This window comes from Panthera pardus, unplaced genomic scaffold (assembly GCF_024362965.1).
Source record: "Panthera pardus isolate Hobbes unplaced genomic scaffold, ASM2436296v1 HiC_scaffold_1, whole genome shotgun sequence".
Taxonomy (NCBI): Eukaryota; Metazoa; Chordata; class Mammalia; order Carnivora; family Felidae; genus Panthera; species Panthera pardus.
Window position 1 is genome coordinate 90,473,524 of NW_026526654.1, and position 16,273 is coordinate 90,489,796.

At 40.1% G+C, this 16,273-nt stretch overlaps 1 protein-coding gene across 6 annotated transcripts in view; it reads left to right on the forward strand.

Moving 5' to 3' along the window:
* Positions 1-171: 171 nt before the first annotated feature.
* CENPJ (centromere protein J) overlaps positions 172-16,273 on the forward strand; it is a 53,006-nt gene continuing 36,904 nt past the window's right edge. For 5 of the 6 annotated variants that reach the window (XM_019436470.2, XM_019436473.2, XM_019436474.2 and 2 more), the window contains exons 1-8: positions 172-281; positions 2,074-2,277; positions 3,638-4,147; positions 4,645-4,768; positions 10,131-10,430; positions 12,623-12,734; positions 14,009-14,111; positions 14,237-15,866. In XM_019436470.2, the coding sequence (XP_019292015.2) occupies positions 3,704-4,147; positions 4,645-4,768; positions 10,131-10,430; positions 12,623-12,734; positions 14,009-14,111; positions 14,237-15,866 (2,713 nt within the window). In that variant the 5' untranslated portion in view covers positions 172-281; positions 2,074-2,277; positions 3,638-3,703. The remainder of the gene's footprint in view (positions 282-2,073; positions 2,278-3,637; positions 4,148-4,644; positions 4,769-10,130; positions 10,431-12,622; positions 12,735-14,008; positions 14,112-14,236; positions 15,867-16,273) is intronic. The other variant, XM_019436471.2, reaches the window with a different exon arrangement.

The window sequence follows — 16,273 nt, forward strand, 5'->3', positions numbered from 1 at the left end:
CGGCCCAGGCGGAAGGCGCCTCTCAGTGAGACCCTAGGTAACGTCCGTCCCTGAGAGACCGCCGGGAGTGGTAGTTTACGTGGGTTTCTCCCGTGCCCCTGCGCAAGCGCCGAGGGGGCCGGTGGAAACTACATTTCCCAGGAGCCCTCGGATCAGGGGCGGAGCCGGACTTGGGGGCGGGGCTCCGGCCGGAGGTGCTGGTTGTGGCGGCTCATTCATAAATGCGGTGGCGATTTTCGCTGTGGTGTGAGTGGACTGAGGGGCCAGAGGCCTGCGGCGCGGTAATGTGTGGGCAGAGGAGCGGGGGAGCTAGTGTGTTTGTCGCCCTGCGCCTAAGAGTGCTGGCGGTGCGTGGGAGGGATCTGCTCCGGCCTCAGCGCTGGCTCAGCTGGGCGCCAAGCGAGCGGGACGCTCGCCGGCCGTGCGACGGTGGCCAACACTTCTGTGGCCGTCCCAGCTTAACGCTGTTTTTGTGGGGAGCCTTCTTTTCAGGGACTCTCACCGCCTGTGGTTTGGGCTTTACTTCAAACAGCTGTTCAGAGGCGCGGGGGACACAGTGGGTTCGAGAAAGTGTAAAGTTGGTTTGCTTTCTGTCCTTACGTAGGCCCGTCATCACCCTAGTCCTCCTCGCCTTTCAAAGCTTTGCTGTGCATTCGTGGCGTTCGAGGACTCGTATTTGGGAGACTGTTAAATCACCTCGCTAACCAACTAGTTATACGGTCTGAGGATGGCTTTGAGTTAACTGTTTGTATCCACTTTTCCCCTCAGAATGCAGAAAATGTATCCCCCCAGACTGCTTTAAGAACGTTTACATAGCAGTCTTTGGGGGTTGCAAGGCTGTCCGCTTGTTTCAAACAGATTTTAATGTCTAGAAAATCCTAGTCCACATACTAACCCTTGGTAGACATTTTGCTATATTATATATATGTATGTTCCCTTTAGCAAGGCCTTCCCAGCAATAAATAGCAGATGAAGTGAAACTACTTTTATTCATGCTGACAGTAAATATACTTTGAAGATCATAGTCACGAAGTTGAAAGGAAGGAACAGAGGTGCTGAGTGTGGGAAGACGCAGATGCCTTGAATGCTGCAGCACAAGGGGACTTGGGCTTGTGAGTCTAGTAGGGAACTTCTCTAGTTTTCAATGTTACAGAATAACCTTGTAGCTTGTGTCTCTAAATTCGGATTTCAGAAGTTTCCTGCTAAAGTCACTTCAGTTTAACAAAGATTACCTGGCTGGTTTTGATGAAATGTTGGTCCTTTTTCAAAAGGCGTCATCTCAAAAATAATTAGAATTACTTCGCTTAGAACAGAGTTTCAAAAATTATTCAGGAATAGCAGATATTAAGTAATCTTCCCTAATCTTAAGTGTACTACCCAAATGTATACACCAGAGTAATCCCCGCTAGTTAAAGATAATAAGACTGCCTATCGTCCCCAAAGGCAAAAGCCGCTTCTCAGTCAATGATGCCAACCCCCAGCTTCCTAGATAACCATGAGTCTGAGTTCTGTACCTATACATTTATTTTGCCTGTTCTTGAACTTCATATTAAATGGGAACATACAGGTGTGAATTTGTTGAGAGTTGGACTCAACATTACTCATCTGTGTTGTCTGTCTCTCTCTCTTTTTTTTTTTTTTTTATTTTTTTTTCAACGTTTATTTTTTTATTTTTTTTTATTTTTGGGACAGAGGGAGACAGAGCATGAACGGGGGAGGGGCAGAGAGAGAGGGAGACACAGAATCGGAAACAGGCTCCAGGCTCCGAGCCATCAGCCCAGAGCCTGACGCGGGGCTCGAACTCACGGACCGCGAGATCGTGACCTGGCTGAAGTCGGACGCTTAACCGACTGCGCCACCCAGGCGCCCCTCTCTCTCTTTTTTTAATGTCTCAGTAGCTGTGGTTCTCAAAAGTGGTAAAAATCACACCGCCACTTTGGTCTTTGCTTATTGAGTAGTTTGCGAGCAGTCGTTTTGTCTTCTATTTGGACAGTTGTACAAACTGGTGATTCACAGCATTTGTACCTAATGCACCGAGGAGTTTTAACAGCTCGACTCATGACGCTGTTTCAGGGTTGTGCTTCAGAAGATGGAGGACAAGTATTTTCAGCGTAGGTCGCTGAGTGCAGTGAAGCAACAAGGGAAACAGCAGTCACTTGACTTAAAATTCCATTAAATCCGGTTTTGATAGACACCATCTGTCTTTCAGTTCGTCAGTCATACTGAGTACTTTCAAGTGCCGAATAGTGGCTACCAGAATGGACAGCACAGGTCCAGGTAACCTTGCTTTCCTGTCTTTATCTCTTGCACACTGCTCTGCACTTTGCCTTTGTCAACTTAACAATGTGTCTTGGGTATTCCAAGACGGCCATATCAGTCAGTACCTGGTCTTGCTTGTTCTGTTCCGTCGCATAATATAAAAGCCATAATTAGTCGGTCCCCTCTTGATAGACATTTAAGTTAATCTCGGTTTATTACAAACGTGAGCTTGTGCCAATATAGCACGCAATGCCTAGATGTGAAATTGCTAAGTCAGAGTTTCTGTGCATTTACGATTTGGATAGATAGTGTCAAATTGCCCTTCAAAAGGTTTTACCAGTTTACATTCCCAAATGACGCTTTATGGAAGATTTCTTTTCCACACTGGGGTTTATCAGTTTTTTAGTTTTTGCCAACCTGGTATGTGGAAACTGGTATGTCATTACTGTTTTAATTTCTGTTCCACTTGAGTGAGTATGAGCATATTGTAATGTTTGTGCATCTATATTTCTTTTTCTGCTTGTATCTTTTTTTTTTTTTTTTTCAGACACTAGGTACAAAGCTAAATAAATACATGTATGCCTCCAAATTGCCATTTTTCATTTCCTTTTGTATTATATTGATAAAGTTAAAATCTAGAATTGTGTCTGAAAAATAATGTGAAACGTCATTTCGCTTTGGTACTAGATTTTCTCACCCCTCACTTCAGAGACATGGCTATACTAATTCTCTCCTCTGTCCATCCTCATTAGCCTACAGACATGCTTTTATTTCTCCTGTCTTAAAAAATCATTCTTCACCATGCTTCCCTGTACAGCCACCGTTCCATTTATTTCCTTCCCTTTATAACAGAACTCCTGGGAAGAGTTAGCTGTCCTTAATTTCTCATTCTTTCATGTATTTCCTCCATTTAAGCTTTGGCAGCGTCCCTCTCCCTTCCAGCTGCTCTCATCAAAGTTATCATGACCTTTACATTGCTCAATTCCAAGATCAGTTCTCAGTTCTCACCCTTCGTCTGTTAACAGCATTTAACACGTCTCTTTCTTCCTTGAAACACTTTTTTCACTTGGTCTCCAGGACACTACTTTCTACATCTTCTCTTTTTTGTACCCTCAGTCACTTAGTGATCTCGCCCAGTGTCAAGGCCTTAAATAACATCTATATCCTGATTCTGTCAGCAAGGAACTTAGGTTTTTGATTCACTCAATTTGGATATTTTTAAGACTTAAAAAAAAAAACAAACCACGTAACTTCTTGCGCAGTTGCTTTGCTGATTAAGTCTTTTGAATTTGAAATATCCAGTAGATTTTTGTGCTGGTTCGCGGTTTGGGTAGAACAGCTTTAACCGATGTTTTTTGTTGGCATCTTCTTTCTACAGGCTTTGGAAATTAATAGCAGTTCCAGCTTGTATATTATTTAAATATAATAGTGTCGTTGGACTAAAATGTTCCTGATGCCAGCCTCTTCAGAGTTAAATAGTGGGCAGAGCTTCCTAACCCAGTGGATGACCAATCCTTCTCGGGCTGGGGTCATATTAAATCGTGGATTTCCTATTTTGGAAGCAGACGAAGAGCAGCAAGCAAGTGTGGACACTTCTACCAGCTTTCCTGTTAAAGCCACTCATTTTTCAAATAGCTTCACCTTTATAAGTGAAGAAGATTCACTTCATGAAGAACAGAAGTTGGACTCTAACAGCCCTTATAAACTACAATCAAATAAGTCTGAAACACATGCAGTGTTTCCTTTAACTAAAGAGGAAGCACAAATAGTGGCATGTCAGGGTGCTCCTGGACACTGGGAAGATAACAAAAATGACATTGTCTCAGATCTTTCAAGTGAATGCAAAGAAGTGCCTTATAAAGACCCACTTTTTAAAAAGCTTGAACAGGTACAACAGGATTTGGCCTAATGTATTTGCATTATTGCAAGTTTCTGTTGATGAACAGTTTCTTCCCCTTGCCTGGGAAATCCTCAAAATACCAAATTTTGCCTTTTATCTAATGTGAAACATTAACACAGGTTTGATATGTAACATACAACACTTGAGATAACAATGTCTTTTAAGTTTCTGCTTCGTTTGGCAAAAACTGAATTGGAAATGGCTGATTAGATATTAAAGGGGAAAAGTTGATCATAAATGTACTGATACCTATCGTATTGTAAGAATCTACAGATTCAAATGACTTTTTCTGTTTCTATGTTTCCTTCATAAAAAATAGGATTTTAGAGTTTGGGTGGCAGATGTAGTTACTTAGGGATCACTCTTTGAAACTCTGTATTAGAGATGATACGAAAAGGGAGATGAGAGGGGTTAAGATAAATGTAAGGAGCAAAGATCCCTAAAGAAATGTAAAGTTAGTTTAATCAAGTTTTATGTTTAAAAAGCTGAAAGAAGTACAACAGAAGAAGCAGGAACAGCTGAGGAGGCAGCATTTCGAGCAACTACAGAGACTTCTGGAAGAACAAGAGAAGCTGCTCACTACTGTGTCTGGGCACCAACCACTCCCAGGTACTTTGTGCTTACACAGAGCCTTCAGTCAGCTCAACAGTGAACACTGACATTTCTCACCTTTAGTTGTTTGACAGGTTTTTTCTACCATTACTCTATCATATGTGGTGAACCCCAGTTTCTTTAGGGGCCTTGCAGATAACTATGAAATGGTGGTGGTGTTACATGATTGGGACAGGTGGGAGCTGGGCCATTCTGGAGCATGTGTGCCCTGCTTAACGGCAGTCATATTTATTTATAAAATAAAAGTTTAAAGATTTTTAATTTTTTTTTAACATTTACTTATTTTTGAGAGACAGAGCATGAGCGAGGGAGGGGCAGAGAGAGAGAGGGAGGGGCAGAGAGAGAGAGGGAGGGGCAGAGAGAGAGAGGGAGACACAGAATCCAAAGCAGGCTCCAGGCTCTGAGTTGTCAGCACAGAGCCCGATGCGGAGTTTGAACCCATGAACCGTGAAATCATGACCTGAGCCTGAAGTCGGACGCTTAACTGACTGAGCCACCCAGGTACCCCTAAGGATTTTTTTTAATGTTTATTTATTTTAGAGAGAGAGAGGGAGTGAGAGAGCAGATGAGTGGGGAGAGGGGGAAAGGCAGAGAGAGAGAGAGAGAGAGGGACAGAGGATCCAAAGTGGGTTCTGTGCTGACATCAGAGAGCCCTGTGTTGGGCTCGAACTCAAAAACTGTGAAATGGTGACCTGAGCCAAAGTCAGATGCTTAATCGATTGAGCCACCCAGGCGCCCCTATAAAATTTTAAAAAGACCTAGCAGAATAAAAGATGTAGAGCCAAATTTGGCCTAGGGCTACTGGCTTACAACCCCTGCCTGAAGAATGAAAAACTCCGTAGGGTGTCTGGGTGGCTCAGTCAGTTAAGTGTCTGGCTCTTGTCTCCGCTCAGGTCATGATCTCCTGGTTTGTGGGATCAAGCCCTGCATTAGGCTCTGTATTGATAAAGCAGAGCCTACTTGGGATTCTTTCTCTCTCTCTAAAAAAAAAAAAAAAAAAAAAAAAAAAAAAAGAATGAAAAACTCCTCAGGGTCATAATGGTAAAATATGTGTAGAGGCTACTCTGGTCAGCAGAGGAGCCATACCAAAAATATTTTCTGTGGTGGCAGATGACAGATCTTTTGTTGTATACTAGATCAGTTAACAGAAAACACGATGTGCTTATCAGGGGACTGTAAACCTGTGTAAATTTGATCTCTAGTAGTGGTTTTGAGAGATGTTTCACCATACCACATTATAACAAAAACATTTAAAATCGTGACTCATAATTTCAAAGAAATTTCATAAATCAGTCGTTATTGGTGTGCCTGGCATGTTGTAAGGAGGTTTTCTATTTATTTTGTCCTAATCTCATTCATTGAAAAAAGTACCAGTCATGATTCTGATGATAACATTACTAATGGATTGTATCCCTTAGTTTGAGAAATAGTGATCTGGAACATGTGTTTGCTTCTTGATGGCACCTTCCCAGAGACACAGTGCTGATTCACAAAAGTGCCTGTTCTGTTCAGAGGTTGCACTGGGCATTGAGAATACGAAGAATAAAAGACATTGGCAGATGAATGTGCAAAGTAGCTGGATGGGATTCAGGGAATAGTAGTAGTGGTAGTGATGAGAAATGTATCAGATGAAGAGTGGTTTAGGGAATTAGGACGTTTATCTTAGTAAATGTAGAGAACGTGGTGTGTGTCTTGAAATAGTTGAATGGGTCAGGGTTCCTTTATGGAATACATAAGAGGATAATCCAGATCATTTCAATAACAGCCTGTGATACTTTTTAAGGTAGAAATAGCACTACGGTAGAGCAATAAGGAAGCAGTTTCAACATTGTTGATATAAAAGCTAGTGCCTTTCAGTTATGGCACATTGCTTTTAGGACAGTGATTTTTAACACTGTTTGGTCTCAGGACCACTGAACACTCTTAAATTAATGAGGACTCCAGAGTATTTGTTCTGTGGGCTATGGCTGTTGATATTTAACTATCAGAAATTAAATTGGAGAAATTAAAAAACTAATGCATTAAAATAAAAAGCAGTTACATGTTATCATAACTAACTTAATGAAGAGGTTTTTCTAAAAAATTAGAAGAATGGCATAGTTTTATATTTTTGAATATCTCTTTTAACTTCTGGTTTAAAAGAGCTCAGCTGATAGTCCTATCTGCTTCTGCATTCATTCTCTTAAGTTATGTTGTTCTGATTGAAGCATGTGAAAAAAAATTCGGCCTCACATGGATGTTTACTTGGAAGAGGGAAAGAAGAGTACTGTAATAGCCTTTTCAAATAATTGTAGTTATTTCTTTGATATTGCACCCAAACCTAACAATTGGCCGTTTCTTAGTGATAGTTCAAAGTATGGAGTCTGAAACTATATTAATGAACTTTTTTATACTCTAGTACATGAAATATATTGGAATATCTTGGCATTTTGAATGGCTCTTTTATCATGCATGATTTAGTAAAATTGTGCATTGGTTATTTGCAAAGTAGTGGTTCACTGAGTTATGTAGGTCTTTAAAATATACTTAAGTGTATTTTATCATATAATATCAAAAAATTATATCCATTAATACCACTACAGAGCTCATCGTAAAAGTCTTGAAGTAGCAGGGTGCTGCCTGGGTTGCTCAGTTGGTTGAGTGTCTGACTTAGGCTCAGGTCATAGTCTCACAGTTCTTGAGTCAGTGCCTGCATGGGGCTCTCTGCTGTCAGTGCTGAGGTGCTTGGGATCCTCTGTCTCCCTCTCTCTCTCCCTCTGCCCCTCCCCAACTTGTGCTCTCCCTCTCTCTCTCAAAAATAAACATTAAAAAAATTTTTTTAAGTCTTTTTTTTTTTTTTTTTAAGTCTTGAAGTGTTATGAAGCTGTCAAGCTCATGGTGGTAGGTTTGTTTAATAAATTCTAATTTTTACTAGAGACTTCAAGTTTTACTAGTAAATACTGTAGTTATTTTCTTTGAAGTGACTGGCTCGCTTGTTTAATTTTTGAGAAACTGTCTGCCAAGTACGAAGGTTTAAATCATCATAGTTTTGTCATTTATTCTTTCAAGTAAAAATGATGTTCTTTGAGAGAAGTGCCTAGTCAAGCTTACATCTCAAACCAAGCTATGTCTTGGTTTGCAGTAGAAGTGATTTATGCACTTTTTGTTTTGTCCTATAGAATGTTGAAATGACACTTGAACTCAACAGTTCAAACTCAGTTTAAAAATTAATAATTCTTGCAACTTTAGGACCTTTTTATTTTATTTTTTTGAGAGAGAGAGTGCGCTGAGGAGGGACAGAATCCCAAGCAGGCTCCACATTCAGCATGGAGCCCAACATGGGGCTTAATCTCACAACCGTGAGATCTTGACCTGAGCCAAACCAAGAGTTGGGTACTCAACCAACTGAACCACCCAGGCGCTCCTATCTAGGACATTCTTAAATAAAACTGTTTGTTTGTTTGTTTGTTTTGAGAGAGAGAGAGAGAGAGAGAGAGCACCAGCAGGGGAGATGGGCAGAGGGAGAGAGAGAATCCTAAGCAGGCTCTACACCCAGCATGGAGCCTGATGTGGGGCTCTATCCCACGACCCTGGGATTATGGCCTGAGCCAAAATCAAGAGTCAGACGCTCAACTGACTCAGCTACCCAGGCGCCCCTGTTTTTTGTTTGTTTGTTTGTTTTTTGTGGTGACTAATACAGTGACTGCTAGCACAGTTTAGTGCCACTGTTTTGCTGTCCTGCTTTTGAGTGAAGGTACCACGAGTTTCTGTTTTGCTCTTGCACCATTAGTGCATGAAGTAAAAAAGACAAATGCTATCTTAATATTTTATGAACATAGATTTGACTTTGTGGATGCACTGAAAGAATCTTAGAGACCTTCAGGGGTTTACAGACCACACTTTGAGAACTGCTACTTTGGGATATTGCACTTTTATCAAAGACATCTTCAGTCTGAAGTGAGGTGACTATAAGTCAAAAACATTTGGGGATGCTGGGTGGCTCAGTCATTTGAGCGTCTGGCTTTCAATTTTGGCTCAGGTCATGATCTCATGGTTTATGGGTTCAAGCCCCGCATTGGGCTCTCCACTGGCAGCGCAGAGCCTACTTAGGATTCTCTCTCTCTTCCTTTCTCTCTGCCCCTCCCCAACTCATGCTCTCTTTCTCAAAATAAATAAACTTAAAAAAATCTTTGGATGGAGAGAGTATTGTTCTATAAAAGAAAGGAGTTTGAGCCTGATAGTCTATGAAGACCTACCTCATTTCCAGTTTTATTTGTGATCTGGGATGAGGCAGAGGGTTTGAGAGATGGGTGGCATGGCTCTTATAAAACCCTTCACATTGTGTCTTCTCTTCTTCGATTTATATATTTTTAAATATTTCTTTATTTTGAGAGAGAGGGAGAAAGAGAGAGAGTGTGTGAGCAGGGGAGGGATAGAGAGAGCGAGAGAGAATCCCAAGCAGGCTCCATGTGGTCAGCACAGAGCCCAACTTGGGGCTGGAACGCACAAACCCTGAAATCCTGACCTGAGCTGAAATCAAGAGTTGGATGCTCAGCTGACTGAGCTACTTGGGTGCCCCTTCTGTTTTTTTTTTTTGTTTTTTTTTTTAAGATTTTATTTTTAAGTAATCTCTACACCCAACTTGGGGCTCAAATTCACAACCCTGAGACCAAAAGTCACATGCCCCACTGACTGAGCCAACTGGTGCCCCTTCACTTTTTTTTTTTTTTTTAACATTTTACATTTTTTCAATGTTTTTTACTTTTTTTTGAGGGAGAGACACAGAGTCCAAGCAGGGGAGGGGCAGAGAGAGAGGGAGACACAGAATCTGAAGCAGGCTCCAGGCTCCGAGCTGTCAGCACGGAGCCCGATGTGGGGCTTGAATTCATGAGATCGTGACCTGGGCCAAAGGTGGATGCTCAACCAACTGAGCCACGCAGGCACCCCGGGTGTCTTTAGGGAGCTTATTTGTCTTTAGGGAACTCTTCAGATCATTTACAGCCATTGGCATTGGTGCTCTCTGTGTTTGTTGTGGGGCTGCAGAGTTGAGAATTCCAGCAGTGCTTCTCACAGATGGAAGATGAATGGTGCCTTCCAGAAGCAGGCTGTGTTGCAGCTGTGCCAGGTCTACACTGTCTGCACATCAATTGTCGTATGAACATACCCTTGATTCAAATTATGCAGCGGTCATTTTGGACTTCTAAATTTCATCATTTTGTTAAATAGAGTTTCCTAATATAAGGAGGAAAAAATACTTTTATCACTTTGGAGAAAACCTGGTAGGTAGGGATCACTAACAGGTAGAAGCGAAAATGTTCTAGGAAGTCATTAGTTTTGATAGTTTTTTTTTCTTTTTCAACTATTTTTTTTTAATTGCAAGGTTTAACCCTACTGCCTGATGGTCAGAGCCAGAAGTATAGATCTCCAGGAAATTCAACCACTGTAGAGAAAACCTCGCCCTTCCTACCATCACATGTCTACCAGAATCAAACCCAAGAAAAAACACACACTTCCAACATTTTATCTGATGAACAAAACAACTTCTGTAGAACTACTCATCCAGATTTTGTCTTAACTGCAAAAACTGGTGCTCCTCTCACTTTGTTTTTTGAGGCACAATATCAAGAAGCACTTGTGAAAAACAATGATTTGAAGGAAGAAAACCATGACTATCCTATAGGTGAGTTACTTCTATTTCTCTCTTTTGTACTTAGCTAGCAGTGTTACCAAGCTGTGCTAAGACAAGAAAAGTCCTTTCTGCATTTTTTTCCCCTGTCCCCCGTTCCTGTGGCTTTAATTATGAGCCCCTACATGTTGCATAACCATTGAGCCTGGATTGGACACAGAACTGGACACAGAATTTTGTGACTTTCTGAGAACAATCGCAATACTCATACTGATTTCAAACCTCTCAAGGTAGCATGGGGTCTTCAAAAAGGGGGATGGTGGGTTCTGTGTGTACTATTTTTCTCTGAGAGCTTAGAAATAGTTTAAGGTTATGTAGTATGTGTGGTAGTGGAGGGGCACATGATTGAAGATGTGAAATGTGAGAAATAGGTTGGTGGTGGCAGTTATTATTCAGGAGAGAAATTCTGTCCACTCCCAGACACTCGGTTTGCCCTCACTGTACCTCTGTATTCCTCGCACTCAACATGTTTTTGCCAGAGAACTGGCAGCATCTGATGGTCTAAACTCATGGAGGTCTTGTGGCATTTCTGGTGTAGTTTCTTCTGGTCTCTTTTTTCCTTTTTTAAAGTGCTGTTTTTGTGCCCCATTCCCCCTTCCACTTTTTTTTGTTTTTACATTTTGTAACTGTAAAATATTGTATAATTGTGTTCTTTTCCCAGCCAAGATGGAAAATAATGTGTTCTTTTCCTACTCAAACATAATGGTAAATTTCATAGTTTCATAACCATAATTTTAATGGTTGTCATCATGCTGGTCATCAAATAATATATCAGTATTTAATGTTCTTTGCAGTAGGGCTGAGTTGTTTCCAATATTTTTAATTTGAATTTTATTTTCAATTTTGATGGTGTTTTCATGAATATGTTCTTTGGAGAAAGTTCTAAAAAAGTGCAGAAAATATGACAAAAGGTGTCTACCCTTACTAGTTAGGATTGGGCACCTTTGTGCATAATATTTTATTTCTGATTTAGAATATGGAAAGGTCACATGCCTTTTAAAAAATTTTTAAGCAGTGGGGCGCCTGGGTGGCGCAGTCGGCTAAGCGTCAGACTTCAGCCAGGTCACGATCTCGCGGTCCGTGAGTTCGAGCCCCGCGTCAGGCTCTGGGCTGATGGCTCAGAGCCTGGAGCCTGTTTCCGATTCTGTGTCTCCCTCTCTCTCTGCCCCTCCCCCGTTCATGCTCTGTCTCTCTCTGTGCCAAAAATAAATAAAAAAACAAAACAAAACAAAAAAAAAACGTTGAAAAAAAAAAATTTTTTTAAGCAGTATACTCTCTTACCTTTTTATTTTGGAAAATTTCAAACATCCAGAAAAGTTGAAAGACTACTGCAATGATTAATAATAGACCTTGATTCAGCAGTTAATATTTTGCTGTATTTACTTTGTCTACATATTTTTCTATGTGTGTATGTATATCTATACATCTGTATTTCTGCCTACATTTAAATGTAACTTGCTCAGTCATTTCATTGCAAATAATATGCAGGCATTATGTTACATCACTTCAAATATTTCAGCACACATCAAGTAAAAATTAAGATATTCTTCTGTATAGATAGTATTCTCTAATACTATTCCTTAATATTTAAATTCATTTTAGAATTCCCACTATTGTCCCAAATATGTGTTTTTTTAAAAAAACCAGGAACAATCAAGTTCATCTGTTACATTCAGTTGTTACAGCTCTCTTTTTAGTCTTTTTTAATGAATTAATTTTTTAAAAATTTATTTATTTATTTTGAGAGAGAGAGTGAGCGCCTGCGCAGGAAAGGGAGAGAGGGAACCCCAAACAGGCTCCATGCTGTCAGTGTGGAGCTGGAAGTGGGGCTTGATCCCCACAAACCATGAATTCATGACCTGAGCCGAAATCAAGAGCCTGATGCTTAACCGACTGAGCCACTCAGGTGCTCCTAGTCTTTTTTAATTTAGAGAAGCCCATAACATTTACCTTGTGAACAGTGTCATGTTTTAATTAGGGTTTTGTAGTTTATCTCCTATTAAAGAAATAATATTAAAAAGTCATATAAAGAAGTCATAATAAAGAAATCCTTGAGGGTTCTAAAATCTTTGGCATATATTACTTTTGATAAATATTACTTTAGCATAGTAACTTGTAAAATTCTCAGGTTTTAAGATGTTATTCTTTATTTTTTGGAACTAAATTGTTCCTAATTTTTATCCTAGGAGAAGGTGTTTCACCATGTTGGGAGAAAGTGGCCGAACCTATTCAGGAAGGGAAAGATGTGAATGTAAAAAAAATTGGTGATTCTTCAGAAGTGGCTAATATTGAAGAAAGGTATCATCCATGTTGAAAGGAATAAGAAGTGTGACAGTTTAATGTAATAGCCGGCTATTATGGTAGAGCACTTTCTTTTTAAAAAAGACCCATGGTTTTCTTGTTTTTGCTTGAATATGCTTTTAAATATAATGTTGAAGTTACAACTTACCACATGTTGTCAGCAACAGACAGTGGTCGGGGAGACCTGTCAGTTCAGATAGCTTTGCATTGTTTTGGAAGAATTGAGCAAACTTTTTTCACCAAAGAGAAGAAATCTGGATAAAATTAATCTTCTCTCAAATAGTTAGGTAAATCCTATTTTGGCAAAGACAAAAACAAATTAATATTGAGTCTCACATTTGGTGTCACTTATAAATTATAATTGGGTAAGCTTAGTTACAGAATTTAAAAATCTTATGACAAATATAAACTATCAATATTGAGATTGTTTCTTATTTTCTTAAATACTTGACATATTTTAATAGATGTTATGGATGGGCAAATTACTTCTGATTATTGCTCTATTACATTGTCAAGGATCTTGTTTTTAAATTTTTTTTAACGTTTATTTATTTTTAAGAGACAGAGTGTGAGCAGGGGAAGGGCAGAGAGAGGGAGACAGAATCCGAAGCAGGCTTCAGGCTCTGAGCTGTCAGCACAGAGCCTGACGCAGGGCTTGAACTCACAAGCTGTGAGATCATTACCTGAGCTGAAGTTGGCACTTAACCAACTGAGGCACCCAGGCGCCCCTGTCAAGGATCTTTCTTAAAGTGCTTATTTGATGAAGTATTTTCAAAATATATTTTATTCTTATTTATTTTTTTAATGAAATTTTTAATGTATTTTTGAGAGACAGACTGTGAGTGGGGGAGGGCAGAGAGAGATACAGAATCCAAAGCAGGCTCCAGGCTCTGAGCTGTCAACATAGAACCCGACGCAGGGCTCAAACTCATGAACCATGGGATCATGACCTGAATTGAAGTTGGATGCTCAATGACTGAGCCACCCAGGCGCTCCTCAAAGTATATTTTAAAGTTGTATAATCTATAGGCAAAAAATGAACTTCAGAAGGGTTTTTTTTTTTTTTTCCAATCATGTGTAGAGTGTTGTATTTTTCTGTATTTTGGGAGATGGGGTAGGATTATAGCTTTCTTTGGATTCTCATACGGGGGTCTGTGACTTTGAAAACGGTTAGTTCTCAGTGTAATCAGGGGTATCTCCGTCAGGCACACTGAGGCAGATATTCACCACATCTTGACTTGCATGCTAAATAACTTTATTTTTATGTTTAGGCCTATTAAAGTTGCTATCAGAGAGAGGAAACAGACATTTGAAGACTACTTAGAAGAACAAATTCGACTGGAAGAACAAGAACTGAAACGAAAACAACTAAGGGTAGGCATCGCCACTATCTTGATTAAGTTAGATGAGGCTTTAGAGATTTATTTATAATTTGCTTTAAAAAGAACATTGAGATAACTTGGATATACCAGAATTAATTCAAATATTCTTTATTTTAGGAAGCAGAAGGATCATTGCCAATCAAAGCAAAGCCAAAACAACCATTTTTGAAACGAGGAGAAGGTTTAGCTAGATTTACTAATGCTAAATCTAAGTCTCAGAAAGGGAGAGAAAGTAAACTAGTGCCTAATCAGAGCATTTCAGAGGACCAACCTGTGTTTAAAATGGATAGACAGCAATTCCAGCGGAAAACTGCTCTAATAAACAAAGAACTGTGTACAGAGAACCCTCCTGTTAAAAAGAACAATAAAGCTAGGGCCAGCAGTGGTTTTGTCACACTTAGTCAGAAGCCAAAAGTGCTTAAGGGTAACAACAGGAAAAGTCTTTCTCCATCAGGATTGAAAATACTGGCAGGGAAGAAATGTGATGGGCAATTTAGAGACCAGATCAAATTAGAAAAAAAAGTTGAATCTAATAGTAGAGAAATGCCCGAGTGTGCAAAACCTTGTGATGTTGGTTGCAAAGTCTGGAATAAGACACCAGGTAGAGACAGACTTCCTCTTTCAGCAGGGCTGGTCAGCTGCATGGCTTCTAAGAGCCCAATAAATGAGACCTTGAAAAAGTCAGAATCTTCTCTTGACATTTCTCTTCAGAAAAAGTTAGAAAAGTGGGAACGAGAAAAGGAAAAGGAAAATTTGGAGTTAGATGAATTTTTGTTTTTGGAGCAAGCTGCTGATGAAATCTCATTTTCCAGTAATTCTTCATTTGTACTGAAAATCTTAGAGAGGGACCAGCAGATCTGCAAAGGGCACCGGCTGTCTTCCACCCCTGTCAAAGCCGTACAGCAGGAGAAGATGGTGACACTGGATCCCATTCTTCAGTGTAACCACAATGAGGCTCCAGACTGTACTGAACCTGATAATGTGTGTGAGTGTGAGGTCGCACCCAAACAGACTGATTCAGTGTCCTCACCTGAAGCACATAAGGAACAGTCTTGTAAAGTCAGTAGGAAAGCATTCCAAACTAGCACTTCTGAAAATCAGACTCGGTGGAATGTAGGTGATGACGAAGGTGCCATGGACAGTGACAGTAGCACCGACTCTGAGGAACAACTTGATGTTACCATAAAACCATCAACTGACGATAAAGAGAGGGGTTTCAGCAGCAGAGAAGACAGTCCACAGGTCTGTGATGGTAAGGGGCCTTTTAGGGACACTGGGATGCAAGAAGATCAAAGGAGAGATGTTGATTTAGATTTGTCTGATAAAGATTATAGTAGTGATGAGTCTATCATAATAGAAAGCTTGAAAAACAAAGTTTCTGAGTCCTCAAGAAGACCCTCATCTGTAAGTATGAGTAAAATTGACTTTGACGATGAAAGAACTTGGACTGACCTTGAAGAGAATTCATTTAAACATGATGCTGTTCTTGGGACAGAGGTCACTAATGGGACTCCTCAGGCAGCCTACCCTAATAAGAGTGAAATATGTGTACCAGACAAAGCAATAAAAAGGAAGGTCGCACCAGTCAAGAAGGGAGAAGACTTGAGGAAATCCAGTAGGAGCACAAGCCCTCCTCCTACGTCAGACCTCATGATGAAATTCTTTCCTGCTTTGAAACTGAAACCCAAATCAGATTCACACTTGGGAAGTGAACCCAAGTTAAACCCAAGTCAAGACCAACCACCTGGTAAGTCAGCATTATAAAATAGGTGTCAGAATGTTATAAATTTAACATTTATCTTATCAGTAGGGGTATCTTCTCAGAACACTTAAAATCCTAATCGTTCTAGTTGCTCAGTAGAAGTCTAAGTAGGTGATTGTTAAAATTTGATTTGTTTTGTGGGTCTAAATAATGTAATGGCCGCTAGTACAAAAGATATGGATGCATTCTGATTTCAGATTTTCTTTTTTTTTTTTTTTTTTTAATTTTTTTTTTTCAACGTTTTTTATTTATTTTTGGGACAGAGAGAGACAGAGCATGAATGGGGGAGGGGCAGAGAGAGAGGGAGACACAGAATCGGAAACAGGCTCCAGGCTCCGAGCCATCAGCCCAGAGCCTGACGCGGGGCTCTAACTCACGGACCGCGAGATCGT